Below are 25798 nucleotides of genomic sequence, written 5' to 3'. Positions count from 1 at the left end.
ATTTTTGAGTGTTAATCTTGTAACCTGCTACTTCGCTGTACTCATTTATTAGCTCCAGTAGTTTTGCTGTGGATTTTTCAGGGTTTTCGACATAGAGTATCATATCATCTGCAAACAGTGAGAATTTTACTTCTTCCTTTCCAGTGTTGATGCCTTGTGTTTCTTTCTTTTGTCTAATGGCTCTGGCTAGAACTTCCAACACAGTGTTGAATAACAGTGGTGACAGTAGACATCCCTGTCTTGTTTCTCATCTTAGGGGAAAAGTTTTCAGTTTTTCCCCATTGGCGATGTTGTTAGCTGTGGGTATTTCATATATTCCCTTTATCATTTTGAGCAAGTTCCCTTCGATTCCTATCCTTTGAAGTGTTTTGAACAGAAGAGGATGTTGAATTTTGTCAAATGCCTTTTCCGCATCAATCCAGATGATCATGTGGTTTTTCTGCTTTGATTTGTTGATATGGGTTTCTTACGTTGAACCCTCCTTGCATACCTGGGATGCATCCTACTTGGTCATGATGTATAATTCTTCTAATGTGTTGCTGGATTCGATTTGCTAAAATTTTGGTGAGGATTTTTGCATCTGTGTTCATTAGAGAGATTGGTCTGCAGTTTTCCTTTTTTGTAATATCTTTGTCTGGCTTTGGTGTGAGAGTGATGTTGGCTTCGTAGAAAGATTCTGGAATGTTTGGTAAAATTCACGTGTCAAGCCGTCTGGTCCTGGGCTTTTCTTTTTGCGGAGCTTCTTAATGACTGATTCAATTTCTTTACTTGTGATTGGTTTGTTGGGGTTGTCTGTTCCTTCTCGAGTCCATGTTGGTTGTTCATGCCTTTCTAGAAAGTTGTCCATTTCACCTACATTGTTGTATTTATTTGTGTAAAGTTGTCCGTAGCATCCTGTCATTACTTCCTTTATTTCTGTGGGGTCCGTGGTTATGTCTTCTCTTCCATTTCTGATCTTATTCATTTGTATCCTCTCTCTTCTTTTTGTCAGTCTTGCTAAGGGTCCGTCAGTCTTATTGATTTCCTCATAGAACCAGTTTCTGGTTTTGTTGATTTTCTCAGTTGTTTTCACATTCTCAGTTTCTTTTATTTCTCTCTGATCTTCGTTATTTCATTCCTTTTGCTTGCTTTGGGGTTAGTTTGCTGTTCTTTCTCTACTTGTTCCAAGTGGACAATCAGTTCCTTGATTTTTGCACTTTCTTCTTTTTAGATATGAGCATTTAGGGCAATAAATTTCCCTCTTAGCACTGCCTTTGCTGTGTCCCATAAGTTTTGATACATTGTGTTTTCATTTTCATTTGCCTGGAGATACTCACTGATTTCTCTTAGAATTTCTTCCTCGACCCACTGGTTGTTTAAGAGTGTGTTGTTGAGCCTCCACATATTTGTGAATTTTCTGACACTGTGCCTATTCATGATTTCCAAGTTCATTCCTTTATGATTTGAGAAAGTGTTTTGTATGATTTCATACTCTTTGAATTTATTGAGACTTGCTTTGTGATCCAGCATATGGTCTATCCTCGAGAATGATCCATGAGCACTTGAGAAAAAGGTGTATCCTGCTGTTGTGGGGTGTAATGTTTTATAAATGTCTGCTAAGTCTTGCTCATTTATTGTATTGTTCAAATTCTCCGTTTCGTTATTGATCCTCTGTCTAGATGTTCTCTCCATTGAACAGAGTGGTGAATTGAAGTCCCTGACTATTATGGTCGATGTGTCTATTTCTCTTTTCATTGTTTGCCTCATGTGTTTTGGTGCGTTCTGGCTCGGTGCATAAGTATTTATGATTGTTATGTCTTCTTGCTGAATTGTTCCTTTTATTAATACATAGTCTCCTTCTTTGACTCTTTTAACTGTCTTACATTTGAAGTCTAATGGGTTGGATATTAGAATAGCTACTGCTGCTCTTTTCTGATTGTCGTTTGCATAAAATATCTTTTCCCAACCTTTCACTTTCAACCTATGTTTATCCTTGGGTCTAAGATGTGTCTCCGGTAGACAGCATATAGATAGGTCCAGTTTTTAAATTCATTCTGCCAGTCTATGTGTTTTCATTGGGGAGTTTAATCCATTGATCTTTAGTGTTATTACTGTATGGGTAGTCTTTTCTTCTACCATTTTGCCTTTTGGATTTTATATGTCCTACCTAATTTTCCTTCTTTTTACCTTTACTCACAGTCTTCCTTTCTCCACTCTTCTCCACACCTCACTTCTCTCTTCTCTCTTTTCGTATCTATCTCTATTGCTCCCTTTAGTATTTCTTGCAGAGCTGGTCTCTTGGTCACAAATTCTCTCTGTGATGTTTTGCCTGAAAACATTTTAATTTCTCCCTCATTTTTGAAGGGCAGTTTTGCTGGATATAGAATTCTTGGTTGGCAGTTTTTCTCTTTTAATATATCATCCCGCTGTCTTCTTGCCGCCATGGTTTCTGCTGAGAAATTGATGCGTAGTTTTATTGGGCTTCCCTTGTATGTGATGGATTGCTTTTCTCTTGCTCCTTTCAAGATTCTGTCTTTCTCTTTGACCTCTGACGTTCTGAGTAGTAAGTGTCTTGGAGTGTGTCTGTCTGGATCTGTTCTCTTTGGGGTATGCTGCACTTCTTGGATCTGTAATTTTAAGTCTTTCGTAAGAGTTGGGAAATTTTCAGTGATAGTTTCCCCCATTGGTTTTTCTCCTCCTTTCCCCTTCTCTTCTCCTTCTGGAACACCCACAACACGTATGTTCATGAACTTCATATTGTCATTCGATTCCCTGAGTCCTTTCTCATATTTTTCCATTTTTTCCCTATGTTTTCATTTGCTTGTTGGATTTCAGATGTCCTGTCCTCCAGTTCGCTAGTCCTATGTTCTGCCTCTCGAAATCTACCGTTGTGGTTTTCCATGATTTTTTTCATCTCTTCTTCTGTGCCCTTTATTCCCATAAGTTCTGAGATATGTCTTCTCAGAACTTCGATTTGTTCTTTTTGTTCGTTCCTTCCCTTTCTTGTATCCTCCCTCAATTCATTGATTTGATTTTTGATGAGGTTTTTGATGTCTGTTCATATATTCTGAATTAATTGTTTCAACTCCTGTATCTCATTTGAATTGTTAGTTTGTTCCTTTGACTGGGCCATATGTTCAGTTTTCCTGGTGTGATTTGTTATTTTTTCCTGGTGTCTAGCTTTTAATTACCTCAATTAGTTTATTCTGGAGATTGTTTTCACTTCTTTTACCTAGGGTTTTCTTACTGGATGAATTTGTTGGCTGTCTGTTCTTTGACATTCCATTCAGCTTTATCTGGACCTTTAGCTTAAGTTTTGTTTGACAGAGGAGAATTTTTCAGTTCTTGTTTTCTTGTTTCTTGGCCTGCTTGTGTGGTGCTTTCGCTGTCCCCCCCCACTCACACACTTAGGAGCGTCTACTTAGATATTATATACCCCAGCCAGATGTTCCCAGACCAAACTGGCCTCCTAGCAGGAGGAAAGAGTCACCTGCATTGGTTTTCCCTGTGGGTGAGAACCAGTAGGTTGAAAGACTTTCCTATGAAGTCTCTGGGCACTGTTTTTCTTGTCCTGCACAGTATGTGCCACTTGTCTGCCTGCAGGCCACACCAGCATATGATGATGTGATACCTTTAACGTTGGCAGACTCTCCTTGCTGGGGGCATGGCAGAGATAGAGGAGAGGTTGTAGGCTTTTTTTAATGGCTTCAAATTACCAAGCCATGGGGTCTGAATTCCTTGATGGAGGGATTCCACTTGAGTTGGGCTTTACCCCTCCCCTGGGGAAGGCACAGGCTCCAGACAAACCCCCAAAAGAGCTCACTTCTGCCTATGCCTGGGGCAGTTGCAGCCTGAAAAATCCTGCTGCTGTATCCCGAAGCAGTCAAGCCTTTGTAATGTACACAGCCACAAAAACCTGTGTTTCCTTCTTTTTTTCCCCCCTTTTTCTGTCAGACCTGCCCCCTTGGCACCGGGGCAAAAATGAGTAACCTCCACTTTGATCAGGTTCACCCAAGCTGAGGTCCTATATTTAGTAGTCAGAATTTGTTTATTAGTTCCACCATTGTCATTTGATTGTGCCCAGCCCCTGCTGCTGGTAAAGTCATTTCCTTTCCCCTCTGGGAAACAGCCTGTTGGGGAGTGGCGCTGGCTACTGCAGTTTTGGGATCTTACGGTTCTGGGGGGTGCTCACAGCCAGTCCAGCTGGTCCAGACTGGGGTACGCTGTGTGTCTGTTCACTGACATGGCTCCTGGTGCTGTTCTGTACTGCTTCTGGTTTTTTAGTAGTTGTTCTGGAGGACGAACTAAAACGCGCATGTTGTTAAGCCACCATCTGGACCCGGAACTACCTTTTATTCTTAGTCCAATATCAGCAAAGGGTTTTTTTGTTTTTTTTTAACATGGGAGGCACCGGGAATTGAACCCGGGTCCTCGGGCATGGAAGGCAAGCATTCTTACCTGCTGAGCTACCGTGGCTCTTAGCAAAGGGTTTTGGGGGTATCAGTGGTAGCACAACTGATTTACAAAGTGATTTGGAATTTAGTGTCTGTGTCGATACAGGTTGGTACCCTGGCCTGGGGCCCAGGCATGTCCTCTGCCATATTTGTGGCAGCATTGTTTTTCTTTTGTCCGTCCTTCCCAGGGAAGGGCCTTTGCAAAGTGTGATTCCTGAAGAAACTTTCTAAATACTTTTTATGGTCAGTTGGCTCTGGACCAATTTTGCTTTTATTGCAGTGTGAATAAATAAATAAATAAAATAAATTGAAGGAATAATTTTTCTAATTTATAGATAGGTAGAGAGATTTCACCAAAACAAAGGGGAAAAAATTAAATTAAAAAAAAAGGGACAGGCCATGATGGCTCAACAGGTAGAGTTCTTGCCATGCTGGAGACCCGGGTTCAGTTCCTGGTGCCTTCCCATGCAAAAAAAAAAACTGCAACTGAAAGACAGGATTTATGACTTTTATTGAAAGTTCAAATCACTGGGGTCTTTTACACGTGTCCACAGTTTGCTGTAACAGATGGGCACTTTCATATGCTCTAAATTTTGCCTCAGTCCCCTCAACTTCCTGTAACTGGCTCCCTTCACACAGTTTAGATAGAAGCCTGTTCCCTGAGGGTTTGAATGTTGCTCTAAGGTATCCATGTCAGTAGAATGCTCCTTTTCTCTTATGTTTTATATTTCTCTAGGCCTGTTCTTTTCCTATCACCTCCTACTCTTGACTTTCTTCTCCTTTAGCTTGAGCTCCTCATTTTCTTTGTTTCCAGACTTTTCTTGGTTTGCATTTTTCGTCTTCCTTAACCCCTTCTCTTCTTCTCTCCCACCTCTCTTCTCATCACCCACCCTTGTCTCCCCATCCCACCCAACAGAGTAAGTTGCTTAAGTCAGATCTGTTTGGAACTCTGATGTCTGGTTGGTCTGAGCTTCAGCTTTGCATTGGACTTAGGGGAATTTAGGAAATTTTTCTATGCGCTTTGAGAAAGGTAAATGATTGGTGGCTGAGACCTTCATTACTTTCCTGGGAGGCTCTACTTGGGTACAGAGGTTTTTTTATGAAGTCTTTTTTCCCTGAGGCTCCAAATGTGGGCATTGATCTGGCAGAGTAAAGGTTAATCTGGGAAGGGCTCTGTGTGTCTTTTTCCAGATCCCACCCATCCATTGTAATTCACAGTGATACCAGGTGAAAGCAGCAAAGCCTGGGGGCACAGCTCAGTCATTCCTAAGGAGGAAGGTGAGGAGGAGAAGAGGGCCCCTGTGAATGAGTAATGGACAGGTGGGCCCAGTACACTTAGACAGAAGGAACTTGCCTCAGGAGATGAAGGATAAGAGCCAGATGATGTAAAATTCTTTCTGACTGATAAATGGATGCACTATTTTAAAATACCTTTTTCTATGTTGAGTGTTTCAGTGCTTTCTGAGAAATATCTGAGTTTTACAGCAGAATTGTCCAGTGTCTTTGTTCTCTGGAACTTGCTAGTACAGAGATCAGCAAACTTTTCTCTAATGGTTCAGATGGTGAAAAAAATTTTGGCTTTTCAGGCCATAGTGTCTCTTTCACAACTAATCATCTCTTTTGTTGTAATGCAAAAGCAGCCATGGACCATGGACAGTATGTAAATGAGTGAGCTTGTCCAGTAAAACATCATTCGTAGAAACAGGTGGTGGGCAGGTGTGGCCCACCAACTGTAGTTTGCCAGCCCCTATAGGTGTCCCACTGAGAGTGGTGAGCAGCCCAGGTATTAACAAGATACAAGTATTCTGGCTGAGTATGCTACTTATACCTGGCTCTTCCTCCTAAAAGGTCTGTTCAAGAGAGAGATCAGAGGACTCTTCTTACTAGAGATTCATACTGAAGCAGGGGCCACAGAATAAACCCAGCCTGGTAGTGCAGTAGGATGTAACTCTAGGGCACCAGTGCTTCTTTCACGTCCCTACCGTAGCCACACTGACATGTGTTTGTGCCCCCTCTGAACAAAGCACAATGCATGCCTTGATACCTTGCTTGTGCTTGTGTTCTGTTTGTGGCCTGGTGGCATCGAAGTTAAATTATCCTAGGTCCCAGCTCTTCTCAGGCCCATCAGTCTGAGTCCATGACTTCCTAGAAGTGAATCTTGCCTCCACTCTTCCATTATTGTGATCCTCTGCTTCAGTTTCCTCATCTACAAGAGTGGGATAAAACTAGTCCCCATCTCATAAAGTTGATGTGGTGACTACATAAATCCACATTTGAGAAGTGCCTAGATTGTCTGGCTCATCATGAGCATACATGAGTATCAGCTGTGGTGATGACTATTCTCAGCTTCTCAGGCAATTTTGTTATACCTGAAGAGTGGCCATAGTGGTTTATATTCTTGTTCTTGGTGTGGATGTCTAGAACTTAGACTTCCCTAAGTGTGAAGGTAAGCAGTATACCACCCCACCCCTCGTCTTGGCTGCCCTTTTTAGTGACTTTCTTAAGGGCATGTGAGATTGAATATTAGGCTTTAGATCCCTGCTTACAGGTGTCTTGAATCTGTAACTGGCCTGGGTAGTCCTTCAAATACTAAGATTTTGTATTCAAAGTCTGTCTTTCCCTATGTCAGATATTGGCTGAAGATGAAAATAACCGTTTGTTGCATAAAAGATGAACTCTCTGAAGCCAGGCTTCAGAAACCAATTCAACAACTTTGGGGTGAAAAATTCAAATATGTAGAACACACTACCTAAGCTGTGAATAATAACTTCAGCGATTGACCCTTCATGGGATGGAAGTTACTCTTCTATACTACATTCTGTAGGAGCAAGAGCTAGTCTGTCCTTTGAACCCTGACTGGAATGGAGTTGAGCCCAGTCTGAGAGACTCAGTTACCCTGAATCCCTTGATACTGTTAACATTAGCACGATTCCAGATAAGATTTGCAAGGTGGCTATAAATTCCAGTAGGTTCAGTGGTTCTGCTTCATTTAAAGATATTTCCTGCTTTGGTATTAAATTTTATTTTATTTTGCATTAGAAAATATTAACTTTTGGCATTTTCTTCCTCCATATGTAAATTCACCCTTGTAAACTTTTGAAACACATCAAAATATATGATGTAACTTTCCTGATTCTGAATTCTTATTGACATAAAATCTCAAGTAAAGACGTCTAAAATGCCAGAGGTTTTTGAGCTCAGGAAGATAATGTTTATATTTTAGTATCTGTCAATGGAGTAAAATATGTAATGACAAAAGGTATCTTGAATTCAGTAATGTTAACTGAATGTGTGTTTTGTGAATCTTAGCATCATAGCCCTTTTTTAAAAGTAGTACATATTGAGGACGAGCCAAGACGGCGGCTTAGTGAGGTGCAGGATTTAATTCGTCCTCCAGAACCGCTACTAAATAACCAGGAACAGTACAGAACAGCTCCTGGGACCACGTCAGTGACCGGACACACAGCATACCCCAGTCTGGACCAGCTGGACTGGCTGTGAGCCCCCCAGAACCATGAGTTCCCCAAGCCAAGGCAGCCAGCGCCCCTCCCCAACAGGCTGCTTCCCAGCGGTAAAAGGAAAGGGACTTGACCAGCAGCAGGCGCTGAGCAAAACTTAGCTTCAAGTGTGGAATTAATTCACAAATTCTGACTACTAAAAATAGGCCCCCAGTTCAGGTGAACCTGGTCAGAGCACAGCTGGCTCATTTTTGCCCTGGTGCTAACAGGACAGGGCTGACAGAAAAAGAAAAAAAAAAGAAACAGTGGTTTTTGTGGCTGTGTTTCTATGGAGGCTTGGCTGCCTTTGGATATAGTGGCAGGACTTCTGAGGCTGCAACTGCCCCAGGCATAAGCATAAACAAGCTTCTTTGAGAGCTTGTCTGGAGCTGGTGCCTTCCCCGGGGGAGGGGTGAGGCCCAGTTCTGGTGGAATCCCTCCCTCAAGGAATTCAGACACTAGGGCTTGGTAATTTGAAGCCATTAAAACCAGCCTACAACCTCTCCTCTGTCTCTGCCATGCCCCCAGCAGGGAGAGTCTGCCAAAGTTAAAGGTACCACATCATCTTATGCTGGTGGGGCCTGCAGGCAGACAAGTGCCACATACTGTGCAGGACAAGAAAAACAGTGCCCAGAGACTTCATAGGAAAGTCTTTCAACCTACTGGTTCTCACCCTCAGGGAAAACCAATGCAGGTGACTCTTTCCTCCTGATAGGAGGCCAGTTTGGTCTGGGAAAATCCAGCTGGGGTCTATAATACCTAAGTAGACTGTCCTAAGGGTGGGGGGCAAAGGCAGTATACTGGCAGGGCAAGAAACAAGAAAACAAGAACTGAAAAATTCTCCTCTGTTAAACAAAACCTAAGCTAGAGGTCCAGAAAAGGGTGAACTGAAGGTCAGAGAACAGATAGATAGCAAATTCATCCAGCAAGAAGGCCCTAGATAAAAGAAGTGAAAACAATCTCCAGAATAAACTGATTAAGGTAATTAAATGCCTAGACACCAGCAAAAAATAACAAATCACACTAGGAAAATTGAAGATATGGCCCAGTCAGAGGAACAAACCAACAATTCAAATGAGATACAGGAGTTGAAACCAAACCATTAAGTCAGAATATAGCAACAGGCAATGAAAACCTCATCAAAAACCAAATCAATGAATTGAAGGAGGATATAAAGACGTCAAGGAATGAACAAAAAGAAGAAATCAAAAGTCTGAAAAAACATATCACAGAACTTATGGGAATGAAAGGCACAATAGAAGAAATAATAAAAAAAACCAATGGAACCCTGCAATGGTAGATTTCGAGAAGCAGAACATAGGATTACTAAACTGGAGGACGGAGCCTCTGAAATCCAACAAGAACAAGAAAATGTGGAGAAAAAGGATAATTTAATTCCCAGAGACTCAGGAATTGAACAACAATATGAAGCACACAAATATACATGTTTTGGGTGTCCCAGAAGGAGAAGAGAAGGGAAAAGGAGGAGAAAAACTAATGGAGGACATTATTACTAAAAATTTCCCAACTCTTATGAAAGACTGAAAATTATACATCCAAGAAGTGCAGCATACCCAAAAGAGAATAGATTCAAATAGATGTACCCCAAGACACTTACTATTCAGAATGTTAGAGGTCAAAGAGAAAGAGAGAATCCTGAAAGCCACAAGCGAGAAGCAATCCATCACATACAAGGGAAGCCCAATAAGACTATACGTAGATTTCTCAGCAGAAACCACGGAGGCGAGAAGACCTTGTTCACTGCCCTCCCTCATGGCCCCAGGACTATGAGTGTGAAAGTGTGAGTGTGACTACTGCTGCTGGAGCTCTGGTGTCCACATGGAGCCCAGATGTGCACCGTGAGGAGGTACCCAGGCTGCACCGCTGGCAGGGTCCCCCATCTCGGGGCTGTGAGGTGACCGGGAGGGAATGCCATGTCTGCACTCCTGCCAGGGTCCTCCATCTGAGGGCCTGTGGGGTGACTGGGGGGCTTTGCACCCAGCACCCGAACATGCACAGGCTTGCCGGCTCCTGTCCCAGCTGTCAGCATCCTTCACTCATCCCTTCCTCTGCCTCGTGGTTGTCAGGGTATGAAAGTGTTGGAGCCAGCACCCTTGTGCCCGCAGAACTGTGAGGTGCCTGGGTGGGTTTGCATTAAAGAGTCACCTTTTCTCTTCCAGAGAGTTCCTGTCCAGTGACGTGATGACAGAGTTCAGCACAGCTTGCATCTACCTGCATGAGGTTACGAGTCCCAGGAGCAGTTCACAGTAAGCCCTTGTCGGCCTGGGACCCCAGGGTGAGGCCATGGGTGGCTGGAAGCGCATGCTTTCCCTGGTGAAGTCCATCGCCTTGGTCTGAAAGTTCTCTGTCCCTCGCAGAATGTGATGGCACTTTAGGTGAAGACCCAGCTGCATCTCTGCAGCCCTTAAATGGTGGAGTGGAGCCTGCAGTGGGAGAAGCCTGCTGTGTAGAAGGACCTGTCATATGTGGTGGAGCCTGCTGTGTGGGTGGAGTCTGTCATATGGGGTGATGCCTGCTGTGTGTAGGGCAGAGCCTACCATGTGGGGTGGAAGGTGGAAAGCCCAGAGGGACAGAGTGCTGCACATAGGTGGCTCTGGAACTTCAGAGGAGTTTGGCACCTTCTGCAAGGCTGTGTATGGCCACTTGCAAGGGGTAGAGTCTGGTGGAGGCCAGCTACAGACAGGCCAGATCCTCTGCTCAGGATAGGTGGAGGCACTTCTGAGCAGGAACCGCTCGAGCAGGATTTTGGAAGCTGTTTGCTGGGTGGGAGCATGATCGTCTCAACACCCTGCCTGTAGGGAAGCCCCAGCTTCCCTCACAGTGGACCGTTGCCTCACCTGTCCTCCCTGCCCCCCCATCCTTGCAGTGTGTGCAGCACCCATGTGGGATCTGTCTTCCCCACGAGGCCTGGTCTGTGTCATTGGCTCGTCCTCGAGCCCAGCAGAAGGCTTAACACTGGCAGGAGCATGGCCCCACCTGGGGCTGGATGCAGTAATGGGTGCGAGTGCCTAGGCCAGTGTGGGGTGAAGCATGCCATTGGAGGGTGCACAGGGACAGAGGTGCCACCTTGGGTGCAGGGCCAGTGGGGAGTGGGCCAGGGTTTCTAGTGTTGTTAAATTGGGACATCTGTGCCAGTGATAGCAAGGAGCTGTCCTCACCCTTTCTGGAGCCCAGTTCCAGCCTCACTCAGCCTCTTCACCTCGTCGGGCCTCACCGCTCCCGGTGCTCAGGCACACCCACAGTGCCCTGGCCTCGGGCAGAGTGTGGGAGGTGCACAGGGGTCGGAGTGCATGGACAGAGCAGTGCCCAGGGGTGTTCCACCTCTTCATCTGGAGCTCATCCAAGAGTCCGCCCCTCCGCCTGTTCCCTGCTGGGGTGATGACGCCAGGCCAGCCCGCTGGCTCCCTGCTCTGCCACGCAGCCCTTTCCTGCCAACCTGGCACTGCCTCTCTCGTGCTGGATGTGGTGAAGTAGATCCTGCACTCCAGGGCGTCCGAGAGGGCTGGGCCGCACTGGCCCTGGTGGTCAGCCTACCTGCCCCAGTCCCCTGGCCTCTGGCTGTCAGAGGAGGGAAATTGAATTTTTCTAAGACTAATAGTGGTGGAGCAATGTTTTTTAGCTGAGTCTGATTCAAAGAATAGGCCATTAATTGAGAGAGGAAATTGAAATGCATTTGTCTTGTATGTAAATGATGTCACAAATGTGAAAGGGGTCAGAGTCCTGGCCTCTTCCCAGAATGAAGTTGACCCTTCAGAGGCAACAGGGGTGGGGACCCTCACATGAGGGTTCTGTCCCTCACCTGAGCCCCCCAAGGCCAGGCCCTCCATGCTGTTGGCCCCTAGTTTGCCAGAAGGTTGCACCAAAGCTGTCCTCTGGCCCCAAGTCCCGGTCATCTCACCTTAAGTGACTGGGCGAGTCTTGCTTCCTCGCGGGTACCTGCCCAGGGCCCCCACTCGGCTCCCTGGCCTGTGAACTCGCCAGGCCCCTGCCAACTGCATGTCCCTGGGAAGCCCGGCACTTGGGGATTCAGGGGGCTTCTGCAGCCGTCCAAACAGTACACCAAAGCCTAGTTGAGACCATGTGGTCAAATGGGAGCCTAGGATGTCCCGGCCCTGGGCAGGGGCCAGGGGTTGCTGCTGGGGAGGGGAGCAGGCCCATCAGCCCTGGCCCCTGAGAGCACCCATAGCCACCCTGTGGTGGGAAACGAGGCAGCACTCACGAGCTGGCATGGAGGGAGGTTTCCCCTACAGGACTCCATGCTGCATGGCCAGCTCAGCCTCAGGAAGATGAGGCTGGGAGGACCAATTTGGGAGAAAAGATGATCTTCTGGTCGGGGGGGGGGTCTTGAGGAGGGAAGGGGCCCAAGGGGTGGGGAGGTGGGGTGTGGCAGGATGCCCTGCGTCGCCGGGTCTGCGGAGTTGAGCGGGTCCTCCTGGGGCCGCCATCCCCTCTGGGTTCAGTCCAGCCTCCAGATACTCACTGGAACCTTCCCTTGCGTGGCTTCTCATCAGATCGTGGAGGGCAGCCAGGCCTCGGGGTGAGACCCTGAGCTCAGCACTGTGACTGTGCTTTGTCAGCCACAGCTTGGGTGGGCTTAGGTGAGGCCATGCATGTGGTGGGCCTGCCCAGTACAGCACCAGGTGTGGACAGTACCAGGTGTGGACAGGACCAAGTGCTAGAACAGTGCTGAGTGCTCAGGAGAGTATGCTGTGTGAACAGACTGGGTTCTCAGAACAGCACGGGGTGTGAACAGTGCTGGGTGCTCAGTACAGTGCTGGGTTTTCAGGACAGTGTGGTGTGTGGACATCATCGGGTATGGACAGCACAGGTATGGACAGGGCCAAGTGCTAGGACAGTGCTGGGTGCTGAGGACAGCACGGGGTGTATACAGTGCTGGGTGCTCAGGACACCACAGGGTGTGGACAGTGCTGGGTGCTCAGGACAGTGCTGGGTTCTCAGGATATGTGGGGTTTGGACAGTGCTGGCTACTCAGGACAGCGCCGGGTGTGGACCGCACTGCATGTGAATAGTTCTTGCGTGTGGACGGCATCTAAACGTTAGCTGTTGCTGCTGCCTGCCCTCCCCTCCAGGTGGCCTGTGTTTGCTAAGCCCAGGCCTGTGCAGTCCAAGGAGTCTGTCCGTCCAGTTCTCATCTGTTACAAGGAGCACTGGAAAGAGATCTGTGTCACTTCACTTGCTTTCAGCCACTGCATCGGTGGGCTTCACTGCTGGCCCATGGGGAGGACGATGGTGAACGTGAGGAGTGGTGGGCAGCGGGGTCTGTGTCCAAAGTAGAGCTTCAGGGATCCACTGAGGCTTAGGGGCAGTTGAAGTAGAGACCCTGGCACCCATGTGGTCTGGGTGGTTGGGTCACTGAGATGGCACTGCATACAGCCTTTGGCCCCCATGCTGGCCCTCTTGTTACCCACCTGGCAGCAGTTAGCTCCGACGTGCCCTCTGCTCCTCAGCTCAGAGTCTCTTGTGGCTCTCATTTCCCTGAGAAAATGCCCATGGCATAATACCTTCAGGGTCCTCACAGCCTGGGCCCCCTCTCCCAGAACATCTCTGGTCCCACCTTGGTCCTGGGTCCCAGCCACACTGCTGGCTGCTGTGCAGTTCTTGGAAAAACCTACATGTTCCTACCCCAGGGCCGATGCTTGTGCTGTCCCTAGGACACTTTCACACTGGAAGTGCATGGACACCCCCCCCTTCACCTGGCCTCTGCCATGGTGTTCAGTGGTTGGGGAGGCTGCTGTGTGAAGGATCTGGAGCCACCCTTGTAGCCCCTCCATCCTTCTGGGGCGTTGTGCTCAGCGAATGGCTTTGGTTTGATGGCTGAGTCCCCAGGGGTCGAGCAGTGCTAGGGATGGGAGGGCCTATGAAGCCCATCTGTGGATTAAATGTGAGTGCCTGTTACCTCCAGCTGAGAGACAGGGGTCCACGTAAATAGAGCTCAAAGGTGAGTTGTGTCGAGGAGTCAGGTGGGGGCCCTGGGGGTGTAGCTGTCTCAAGTCACGGGATGGTGAGCTCCCCAGGTGCTGAGCTTGGTATTGGCCTGTCCTGGGAGGGAGGCATCCTGGAAGGCTCGTGGAGCCGAGGAGGACTTGCAGGAGGAGGGCAGGCTGTGTGTCCCGGTTGGGAATTGCTCTCTGCCCAGCGGCCAGCCTCCCAAGGCCCTGATTCCTTCCTGTGGCTGCCCGAGAGGATGACTGTCCCACAGGGTCCTGGTGGAGAGCCAGAGACCACAACCCATCAGGAAGGCTGTGGCCTCTGTGTGGGTCGGCCCAGGGCCAGGGGCTGCACCGTTTGGTTTCTGTGTTGCAACGTTCAGCGTGTTGGATCTCCTGCAAACTTTGGTGAATCAGCACCCCAAGAACATTTCTGTGTGGATTCCATATTGAATCACCAGCGAGTTCTTAAGAGTTTCCAATTCTATCCTCTGACCATGGGACATAGAACATTAGCTTTGTTTCCAGAAGAGAGTCAAAGAGAGGAAATTGCTGCGCCCTAGAGGGCTGCTGAGAACCCTCCGTGCCGCACACCAAGCCCAAACCAACCTCATGGGTCATTCGAGGACTCTCCATGGGGTGAGCTGAGCCTGGGGATCCCTGTGGTCAGGGAGGAGTGCTCCCCAGAGACACCCATCTTGAAACCTGGGTCCACACCTACCACAGAGATGGGCACCTACCTGGCCTGGAGTACTGGGGTCTGGCATCAGTGCAGCTCCAGCAGGGGTCAGGCTTTCCGAGGGTCACCACACCTCTGGTCTCAGCATGCACCTGCCCTGGAGGACCTTTCCTACTGTTGCCCTTTGGATGGGCGCGCCTCCATGGATATGATTCAGTTGAGTCCTTCCCCGGCCTCTGGCGCTGAGCGAGTGGTTTGTGGAGTTTGTGACTTCCAAGGGGATTGCCTGGCCCCCTCCGAGACATGAAACCATGCGGCCCACAGAGGAGCATAAAAGACTCATCCCTCCTACCTGAAGCTGGTACGTCGATAGAAGGATGTCATGGCAGTGACTGCCCTGGTCCCTGGCTTCCAAGTGGCTGAATGAGGTAGAAATGGCAAGTTTATTTTGGTATGATTTCTTGCCACCTTCTCTGGCTGCAACAGCATGGCATCACACCAGGAAGCGTCATAAGTGTTCTCTCCTGATTGTCTGACCTAGGAATTTCGAGAGAATGGGAGAAAGGGGCCGTGGGGCCGTTGCAAGCGTCGACATTGGTCAGACGTGACCCTGAAGCCAGGCTGTCCATTGGGCCTCTTTTCCAGGCCTTGTTCCGGGCAGGGCCGAACAGCTGCAGAGAAACCCTCAGATGCCATAGCTGGAAGTAGGGTTTGTGCTGAACTGAGGCATGGAACCCAGGGGGTTTGTGCTGAGCCGAGGCAGGCTAGAAGCTGCAGGGTTGCAGCTCCTTCCACTGTCCAGGCCACGCCGTCCCTACTGCAGCTTCCTCCAGGGGTGTTGCTGGTGGCTTGGCCTGGGACAGCCAGTGCCCTGGCTCTGCTGACCAGCAGGTGGGCATGTCTTTGGCACTGCCAAGAAGCCTCCTTCCCTGGAGGGCCTGACGTCTTTTGAGGGCAGACTGAGCCCAGAAGACTCTCCCACTCTCTGCAGACAGCTGGCAAGGAACTGTGGGCCCTGTAAAGTCTGCTCCTGTGCCAGAGCCTCCTGGGCAGCCTGGCGGACCTGAGTTGTGGGTGCTTGTGGTTGTTCAGGACCTTGTAGCAGCATGATGGGATGCCAGTCAGTCGTGTTTGTTTTGAGATGCTTTTCATTACTAAGGCACCCTGAGTTTTGGGCTGAACCCCCAGTGCACCATGCAGCTCCATGCAGCCTGGACTGGGATAGTGCAGGTACTGAGGACAGAGGGAAGGAACACAGGGTTCAGGTGCTGGGACAGAGGGAAGGAGCTAGGGTGCAGGTGCTGGGGCAGAGGGAATGAGTGCAGGGTATAGTTCTTCAGAGGAAAGGCAGCTAGCTTTCAACTGAGATTCTGTCTTCCATAGGTAGGAATGGGGAGGGTGTGCGGGGGCAGGTATGTCTGCTGGCCTTCTTTCCAGGCCAGTGGGTTCCAACAGCTTTCCCTGGGGTCTTTCGTTTCTGCACCTCCAAAGGCCTGTGCTGAGCTGTGAATGCTGTGATGAGGTATGCTGAGCCGCTTGGATTGAGTGCTCTTATTTAAGCTTCCAGCCAATTAAATGAAACATCATTCATTGCAGCAGACACTCCTCCTTGCCGACTGCAGATGTGATCAGCAACAGATGAGCTTCACATGCCATTGGCTCATGTCCACAGCAGCAAAGCTAGGCATCATCACCTGGCCAAGTTGACACCTGGACCTAACTACCACAGCCAGTAACATTCAGGCTTTCTCCCTCAGCTGGACAGGCACATGGCCAACATGGCAGCATCTGCTGGTTTTCTCTCCAGGCCTCTTGCTTATTGAAGCTTCCCAGGAGGCGTTTTCCTTTTTCACCTCCAAAGGTCGCCGGCTGATGGACTCTGTGGTTCTCTCATCCTTCTGTTGTGGTTCTTTGGCTCTCTCCTCATTCTCAAAAGGAACTCTCTCCAAAATGTCTCCTCTTTATAGACTAATTAAGTCCCACATAGAATGGGTGGAGATGCATCTCCATCTAATGAAATTTAAAACCCAGAATTGAGTGAGTCACATATCTGGACATAACCTAATCAAATTTCCAAACGATAGTACTGAATAAGGATTAGAAGAAATGGTTGCTTCCACAAGATTGATTAGGATGAAAAAAATGGCTTTTCTAGAGGACATAAGCCCTTTTAAACCAGCACAGCCCCCTACACAAGTTCTCAAGCAGAGGTGTGAGCTCCTGCAAGAGAGCTCTCCAGCTGTCTGCCACAGGCTGGCAGTGGGTGGACTGCCCAACAGGGTGGGTAGGGTGCCAAGTGGGGGAGTGGGGTCTGCACACTCCTGGCCATGAGCTCCGACACTGCCATGTCCACACCTTGGATGGGCTCTCCCCATGTGGATCTAGAGATTCAGGGCAAAACCGTTCAAAGTCTGACTTGGTTCCTTGTGAAAATTTGTGGAAACTGAGAAACTGGTTCTGAAACTTATAAGGAAATATCAACAACCTAGAATAGCCTGAACAACTTTGTGAAAGTACAAAACTGGAGGCCTCCATTACCCAACTATGACGTGCCACAGAGCTCAGCTGAGTGAGACAGTGCCAGGCCAGTGCAGCCCAGGTGAGCAGCCAGAGAACAGCGCCAAGAGCCGGGAACAAACCTGTAAACAGACGGACTTTTGAGAAACTCACCAGAGCAGGTTCACTAGGGAGGGGACAAAGTTCTCAGCAAATGGTGCTGTAGCAGCTCCATGGCCATAGGCAGAAACAGAACCTCGGCCAGCCCTGACAGCAAAACATGTTAAAAAATGAACTCAGGTTGATCATAGGCCTAAATGTAAGCTAAAACTGAAAAACTTCAAGAAAACATTTTATCTCATTACATCATTACATCCTAAAAACATGGGTTTGAGAAAAATTCCTTAAATGTTACACTTAAAGCACCAACGAGTGTAAAATTCAAGATCAAATTCAATTAGAGTTCATCAAAATGGAGCCCATTTGCTCTTCAAAAGGCATTTGTAAAAATAAGTAAGCAATTCACAACCTGGGAAGAAAAATTTGCAAACATGTTGAAGAAAAGACTTGTACCTAAACACTGTATAAGTAACAAACTGCCAGAACCCAGTAAGACAACACTCAGTTAAAGAAAGATAGTTCAAAGTCTGAATGGGTCCTGTTCTAATTTGCCAGCTTCCAAATGCAACACCCCAGGGATGGATTGGCTTTTAATAAAAGGGAATTTATTTTGTTAGTTCTCCAGAGGAAAGGCAGCTAACTTTCAACGGCGGTTCTTTCTTACGTGGGAAGACAACGAGGCAATCTCTGCTGGCTTTCTCTCCAGGCCTCTAGGTTCCAACGAGTTTCCTCGGGTATTTCCTTTCTGCATCTCCGAAGGCCTGGGCTGAGCTGCAAGTGCTGAGATGAGGTATACTCAGGTGCTTGGGCTTTACTATGTTGAGCGCTCTCATTTAAGCACCAGCCAATTAAATCAGACATTGATTGCAGCAGGCATGCCTCCTGGAGGAGTGCAGGTGTAATCAGGAACAGATGAAGTTCACATGCCATCGGCTCACGGTCACAGCAGTATAACTAGGGGTCTTCACCTGGCCAAGTTGACGCCTGAATCTACCTCCCACAGACCCCTCACCCAGGATTCAGAGTGGCAAACCGTGTGTGAGAGATGCTCGGCCTCACTTGTCATTTGGGAAGTGCAGTCAAGGCTGCAATTTCCCCCTAAACACCACTGAGTTTCCAAAATCTGTAAAATAAAAAAGACTGATCATGCCAAGCGTGGGCAAAAATATAAGGGAACTGGTACTCTCACAGGCTACAGGTGGAAATGGGCAGTGGAACCCCACCCAGAGAAGCATCCAGCAACCTCTTGGAACGTTAAAATATGCCTCTCCCATGACGCAGCCATTCCACTCTCAGGTGTTTCCCTAAGAGACATGGAGGCCCACATGCACAAAACTGTTCATCATTCATTGTTTGACTTCATTCGTAATCACTAAACATGGCAAGCTACTCAGATCATACTCAGCAGCGAATGGATAGACGCTGTGGTACATCTGTGCTGTGGGACATGCTCAACAATACACAGGAAAGAGCACCCATACTACCTGGGCATGGATGGATGTCAGCATGATGCGCTGCATGGAAGCAGCCAGGGAAAAACAATATGTCCTTTGGACTCCATGTCATAGTCGCGAAAAGGCAGACTGCTCCCTAGCAACAGAAACCTGGTGGGTGGTTTCTGGGGAGGGTGTGGGGTGGCAGGGGGAGGGTCACAAAGGGGTCCAGGAGACTTCCGGGTGGCAGACTCACCGGGGTGGGTCCTCAGAGGGTGGGTCCTCGGGGGCAGTTCTTTGAGGGTGGGTCCCCAGGGAGTGGGTCTTCCGGGGTGAGTCCTGGGGTCCGGGTCCTCAGGGGGTGGGTCTTCGAGCTGTGTCCTTGGGGCTGGGTCCTCCGAGGTTGGGTCCTTGGGGGCAGGTCCTCATAGGTGGGTACTCAAGGGTGTTGGCTGCCCAGACCAGCAGCACTTGGGGCCTTACTGGGCCTATGGATTTCCGAGCCCCACCTGTTCCTGTGGACTCATAACCTGGGGTAGGCCCTCCAGGGACTCCGATGGAATTTGAGCCGGAGTTCTGACCTTCCAACTGCCTCTGCCCCTCGGACAGGTATGGGCTGCAGCCACTGTGGCGTCAGTCCTCCCAGACCACCTGCCTCCCCTTAGTTAGATATATTTTGTATGTCAGCCTCTTTGTTTTTTGTGATTAAGAATTGTTCAGAACTAGAGCATATTTAGAAAAATGTTGATGTGTAGAGCGGGTCAGTGCCCACAGGTTGCTGGTGCCTGCTCAGCAGATGTGAGCCAGGGGTGTCTCTCTTTCCAAGGAGGCGTGCAGAAGGCTTCACTATTCCAGGTCTGCTTTCACCATCAAAACTTGCTGTTCCTAAATTCTGACGTCTATTCATCGTTTGTCCAGCAGATCTTTCCTGCCACCTTGCTGTCGGGTCACTGGCCTTGGCTGTCCTCACAGAATGATGGGGGCCCCATGGTATGCTCCAGGGGCTGCGGTCCTGGGGGCCATGTCTGGCAGGGCACTGAGGTTCAGGTCTTCACGGCACCCCATGTCCCTTTCCCCGGGTGCTCTGTCCAATGCCAGGCACCCAGTAGTGTCCTGGAGATCATAGACCAGTACCACCCTGGAAACCGGATGCCTCGGGAAGCCTTGGGTGCATGGTTGTGTCCAGTGAAGGTTGTCTCATGCCCCCCAGCAGGCCCTTCCCCACAAAATCAGCATGAGTCACTGTTACGATGCACACGGACAGGTGTGCCTCCTTCCATGCGGCCCTGCGATGGCAGTGCACAGGTCAAATTTGGCACCGTGTGGGCTGTAGTTAAAATGTACAGAAATTAAACATGATGCTCCTGCTCTGCCTGAGAGGATGTAGCACCCCTGGATGGGTGTCCACCTGGGCTCTGGGTACCGCCTGCTGATGCACTCCCATGGGTGTCCTTTATGCCTTGAGTGCTGGCAACTGGTAGCTGGGGTGCTCAGCTGTGCTCGGGTGACAGGGAGTGACGGTGGTGCCAGGTTCGCCGTCTACCCCCGGCCCATCCTCTACTCACCATCTGCCCGGTCCTGCCTGACAGTTCCCGTTCTGGATGCAATTTGGGGAGCTGGTGGCTGCCTTTTCAAACTAGTTGCCAGGTGCTGACATGTACATACTAAGCGCAGACCATGCCTATCAGGAGACAGGACCCATACATCAGGGCTGGATCCTAGGAAGAAATGGGCAGCTAGGATGTGGCAGAGAGGGCGGCACCCCAGGATAGGGGGTTAGCAAGGACAGGGGAGGGTGGTGTCCTGGGGGAGGGGTCAACAGGGACAGGGTAGTGGTGCCCCGGGGGAGGGTGTCAGCAGGGGCGGTGGAGGGTGTCAGCAGGGGCAGGGGAGGGTGCTGGTGTCCCATGGGAGAGGACCAACAGGCATAGAGGAAGGGCAACAGGGAGGAAGAAAGATTACCCAGATTCTGAGGGTTTCGTTTTAAATTGGGGCCTGGTGGATGGCCTCCTGTCTGGACCTCAGCCAGGCCGCACTTGCTGGGGCAGCCTCCTCCCAACTGCAGCCTCTCTGCAGTGGGCAGGGCCCCCTCTGCTGTCTGAGCTCCTGCCCTAGACCATTTTTTCCTGAAGCCTGCAGGTCAGGGGTGCGTTCGCCACACAACATCCTTGTTTGCTTGGTTTTTAAGAATCTTCGGTTAGAAAACAACAGAGTTTTTAGCTTGTCTTTTATTTTTTAATTACCTGTTTTATTAACACGCTGCTCTAATTGGTTTATTTCTCTGTAGGCCGGTGACACTGAACACACATAAATCATTGTATTATATATTTAATTATAACGACAATTTTGAATTGTAGATTTAAAGGGTTTTTCTTCCAGGCAGTTCAGTTCACTTTATAAACATTAGCCAGTGTTTCCAGCTGCTGGCTTTGTGTAAAAATAATGATTCCATTTTTATCGAAATGGAATACTAAAGGTTTCTGGATTTTTTTCCCTCATCTGTCGCGGGACTTGTTCCAGAAACCGGAGGTTTTGATCTACTCCTCATTGAGCATCTGCGTGATGTTCACTAATCTTAATGCCTTTTTCTGTATGTTTTAGCAGTTCATCCTTGCTTTTGAATTGCTCCCTCTGTGCCTTAGGGTGGCCTAAGCTTGTGGGTGGTGGGCATGGAGCGGATCCTGGGGCTGTGCTGAGCAGCCGTCCCGGGGATGCTGGCCTCTGCCTGCACTGAGCTTCAGAACCTGAGGCTGTGCCTTGGAAGTCGCATGTGCTGGGAGGGCCTGTTCCTCCCACCAGCCTGGGACTGGGCAGGCTGGCCGGGGGGACCGGGTGGTGTCCTCGTGAAGGCCATCGAGCGGGCCCAGGCTAAAGGAAAAGCACGGATGGCACAGGATCCAGCCAGATGCCTGGACATCGTGCTCTGAGGAGGAGCCAGGGCTCTCTTTTACAGCATTCCATGGAGTCCTCCATGGTGGGACAGGCCAAGCTGGCCTCGGGCACCCCAGGCACATGGTGCCTGCCTGCCCTCACCGCTCTATTATCCCCATGTTCATCTTTTCAGGTCTGGGGCACAGACCAGCCTCGACATGAGATGGAAGGGCCTTTATTGCCTGTTGTTTTTCTAGATGAGCAGTTGACGATGTGAGACAAGGAGGGGGCAGGCCTCCTGGGTGCTGACATAACCAGCCCCTCATAACGGCGCTTTCCATGGACTGTGCATCCTCGCCCCTCAGGCTCAGGGACAGCTGACCCTTGTCCCCCAGGCCTGCTTGTGCTGACGCAGGCTGTTTCAAACCCAGAGTCGGGACCCTTCCCAGCAGCCACAAGTAGGTTTCCCTTCTCCAGGGCCTGAGGCACACCAGAAAGGGCTCTGAGGGAGAGCAGGTCCGAGTCCATGAGAGGAGCAGCAGGTAGACGGCTAACTGAGGGCAGTTCATTCCAGCCCCCCTCCTGCAAGCCTTGGGTGATATCTAGTGGAAACCCAGAAAGGGCCCCATCCCATCTCTTGGTTCTTTTGGTTAGTGTCTGTTAGTGACCCTCCTTTCCTACGTCTATCCATCCTCCGTACCCTGAAACCCAACAAAATCCTCACGGTGGGTTTGCATCTTTGGAACAATTCTGGTTGGGTAAAGGTGTTGGATCTGATGCGGAAGGATGCTGAAGGCCAGGCCATGGGAGCGCAGGGACCCTGACCATTCCATGCCACCATGCCAGTTCCATCCAAAACAGCATGGCACATGGCAGGGTTGCACTGCGCTGGCTGTTCTTGGCTGCAGCATCTCTGCAGCCATCTCCTTGGGTGTCCATGTCTCGTCCCACACCTGTGGGGAGCTCATGAATCATGGCGCCAGGGGCCACCACTGCCACGCACATCTCACGGCCAGCACAACCTCCTGGTGCCCACCCCTGCACTGGGGCTGATGGAGGGTCCAGTGTGGCACCGTCCGCGGGGAGCTGTCCCGCAGACCCACCACCGGAGCCCTGTTTCAGAGCTGCCAGAATGGGGGCCTGCCATTGGTACCTCCAGTCTGCTGCATGAATGTGTCTGCAGGGACGTCTGTGGATGGTGGTTGCTAGGGACGATGCCCCCTTGGGGCCTGTGCTCCCAAGACTCAGATCAAGTCTGAGCGCTGGAGGTCCATGGGGCGGAGTTTGTTGTTTGGATTTTTCGTGCTCTGGGGTGGCAGCATCTCAGCGCACTGCTGTGTTCTCTGATGGATTAGTGGGACTCGGCATTCCTGAGGCATGCTTCTTAGTTCCTGGAGGCAGTTCTGGGCAGCACAACCTGTGAGTCCAGCATAGACGAACAAATCCAGCACAGGAATAGCTGTTTCAGCTAATACTTCTACAGTAAGATCATTATGTTGATTTGATAGTATTCTATATGGAACACAGATTTATATCTATAGTGAACATTACTGGAGAAGTATTCACAGCACACATCATCATCTTTGTTCTCTATAGTGAATTCTATTTTCTAGAGTCCTTTGAAAAAACTTAATTTGAAAGGTAATTTTCCAGTAACTGGTTTTAAGGAAAACTCTTGAAAAGGACTCAGGCCTTTCTTTAAAAAACATCTTTTCAAAATCCTTTCGAATCATCTCTTTAATCACTGCTGCGTGAGAAGTGTTATATGGTGCGTTCAGTTGTACACGTTTTTATTTTTAGACACTTTTATGGCTAGAGTTATTCAAACATTATAGTATTCTAAGATCAGAGGTGAGTTTCTACCTAGTGGGCCTGTGGTCAGTGTTTCAGAAAAGCCATCTTGCATTTTCTAAGGCTCAGGTCCCAGCATTTACAGCATGGACATCAGGTTTCTTTGATATTGTAGCAGTGTCCTGGGGAGGAGGGCAGAGCCAGGAAACCTCAGGATTTCAGATCTAAGTCGGGAATGCAGCTGTGTCCACCTCTGCACAGTCCCCTTTGGGAAGATGCAGTCTCTGTTGGGCTGACACAGTGCCATCCACCTCCATGCGGTCCCTCTCCCAGCACCGTGCCACGACTCCGGATATGCTCCCAGAGGCACTATACCCAGAATAAGCATCGGTGACTGGGTTCTTGGGTGCTCATTTTAATCTACAAGCTGATGTGATTAAACTAAGGCCTGTTAGCCACATGAGCAGCCCATTTCAAGACTGAGTGACAGTGAGAGCATGTGTGCTAAGGGGAAGCCGGCTCACATGGGCCAGAGTAGAGCAGGGTGAATGCTGGCCAGGCTAGGAGAAGATGGGTTGAGGCCCCGAGCTGTGGCTGTGGTTAGATGACCCACTGAACCCTGCACTGCAGGTCATTCGTGTGGAGAGTCCAGGCAGCTTTCAGGAGGGTGGGAGATGGTTGACACGGGCTTCCCAGTCACCCACCTTGTTCTGCAAGCAGCCAGGAACTGCCTGTAAGCTGGGGGCACAGACAGGCAGGGTGCAGGGGCCCATCCTGTATGCTTGCACTGGGGGCGTTGGGCAGCCTTCGTCCCAGTGGCTCTGGCTATCAGAGGCCTGTGCCTTTTGCTCTCTGGGGAGCCCCTGGGTGGATCCTCTCCCTTCACTCTAGCACGTGCATGGTGAGAGCCCCCCACACCCCTTGCAGGTTACCTGGCATGGATTTGCACTTATTTTTTTCCCCTCCTTTTCAGGACACCTTGCTGATAGTGACACAGGTTTCAATAAATGAGCAAAGCCGGCAGCCATGATGGACTCAGGCCGATGGACAGAGCCATTTTGTAAGCAGCCGTGAGATCCTCAGCTTCTGAGTCGGATTTCAGCTGTGCATGGGGGCACGTGGACAGGAGGGTGCTGGGACTTCCTAGTTCCACGTGGATCGTCTGCTGAGATACATCCCTGACGGGTGTGCCACCTCCAGGTGCTTTGATTCTGAACCACTGCGTATGGCAATTTTCAGGCCCATTTCTTTTGCCGGCTTTTCCTTTGAGTTCAGGAATTGGTTCCCGCACACATCTGCTCTCGGCCCCCGTGTGGCGCAACCAGGCCTGGGCCCCACTCCCCTCTGTCCATCCCCTCAGGCTTTGCGATTTCTCACTATCGGGGGCCTCCTTCTTCTGCATTGTGAAGTTGTCTGAGGCTGGAGGCTCAGAGCAGGGTCACATTTAGAGGGACAGGCATAAAAAATTGGTGAATGCACCTGCCGAGCCACCCACCAGCCCTGCATCCCCAAGGTCAGGTTTGCACACGGCAGTGAGGCTCATGCCACAGCCGGGACTGGCACTGCACTACAGGGTGTCCTGTCTGCGCTTTGGCCACCTTCACTTATCCCTTCAGTGTGTCAGTCAGATGCTCCCAGTCCTGGGTAGAAGTTTGCTTAAGATCCAAGTACTTTCCTTACAATGGTACCTGTTCCTCTTTGTCAGCCTGAGAAGGAAACCTCTGCATGTTTAAACTCTGTTGTTTAATTCATGCCGTGTCTGTGGCGGCCCTAGAAGTGACAGTTCTGCCTGCGTGCTCTGAGCACCAGGCTTGTCCCTGGTCTGGGCATGGGGTGCGCATGGCTGCCTTCCCCCCAGGGCTGGGCTGCAGGCTCTGGCTGCGCTCGAGTCCCAGGAACGTCCAGATCGAGCCATGGCCACTGGCCTCATGTCAGAGCTGCCACCTCTCCATTTTCTAGCATGTGGATGTCCTAAAATAGACGCTTCTGAATTGTGAGCGTGAGCCCAGGCAGCCGTTCCAGCCGCATGGCACCTCATAGCAGCAGCTGATCAGTCCAGGTCCTGGGGAAGGCTGCCCATGCTGCCCTCCTCCCCTCACGGTCAACTCTGGGGCTCCATTCAGTCACACCGACCGAGGACCATTACGGCTCCTGGAGCTCTTCCTGACCCCAAGGCTAGGCACTACTTCTGTTTCTTCATTTGAAGATTCTTTCACTTTCAACTTATGCGAGCCAGTGGGGGCAGCCCTCTTCTGTTTGGAGTAATGGCCTCGTCCAGTGTGGGGAGGGGCACCTGCCATGGGGAGGGGCACCTGCCAGGGAACGTCCATCTTGTGCCCCGAGACTCCGCGGCACCTGCTGCCTGTGGGCTGTGTGCTGGGCTGTGACCTGCCCTCAATTGGGAGATCCTGTGTCGAGGGAGATGGGTGCATGTGGTCACTTGCTTTTAAAATGTATTGAGTTTAGAAAAGAGTCACTTCCCTTAGCAGTTCCGTAAGAAGGCGCTCAC

At 49.8% G+C, this 25798-nt stretch overlaps 1 protein-coding gene across 1 annotated transcript in view; it reads left to right on the top strand.

Moving 5' to 3' along the window:
- LOC143661227 (uncharacterized) overlaps nt 1-25792 on the top strand; it is a 32959-nt gene extending 7167 nt beyond the window's left edge. The window contains exons 4-5 of the mRNA XM_077134743.1: nt 10111-10197; nt 24263-25792. Of these exons, the coding sequence (XP_076990858.1) occupies nt 10111-10197; nt 24263-24275 (100 nt within the window). The 3' untranslated portion in view covers nt 24276-25792. The remainder of the gene's footprint in view (nt 1-10110; nt 10198-24262) is intronic.
- Nucleotides 25793-25798: the final 6 nt, after the last annotated feature.

This window comes from Tamandua tetradactyla, chromosome 17 (assembly GCF_023851605.1).
Source record: "Tamandua tetradactyla isolate mTamTet1 chromosome 17, mTamTet1.pri, whole genome shotgun sequence".
Taxonomy (NCBI): domain Eukaryota; kingdom Metazoa; phylum Chordata; class Mammalia; order Pilosa; family Myrmecophagidae; genus Tamandua; species Tamandua tetradactyla.
The sequence above is the reverse complement of the archived record's forward strand: the minus strand, read 5'-3'. Positions and strand labels throughout refer to the sequence as shown.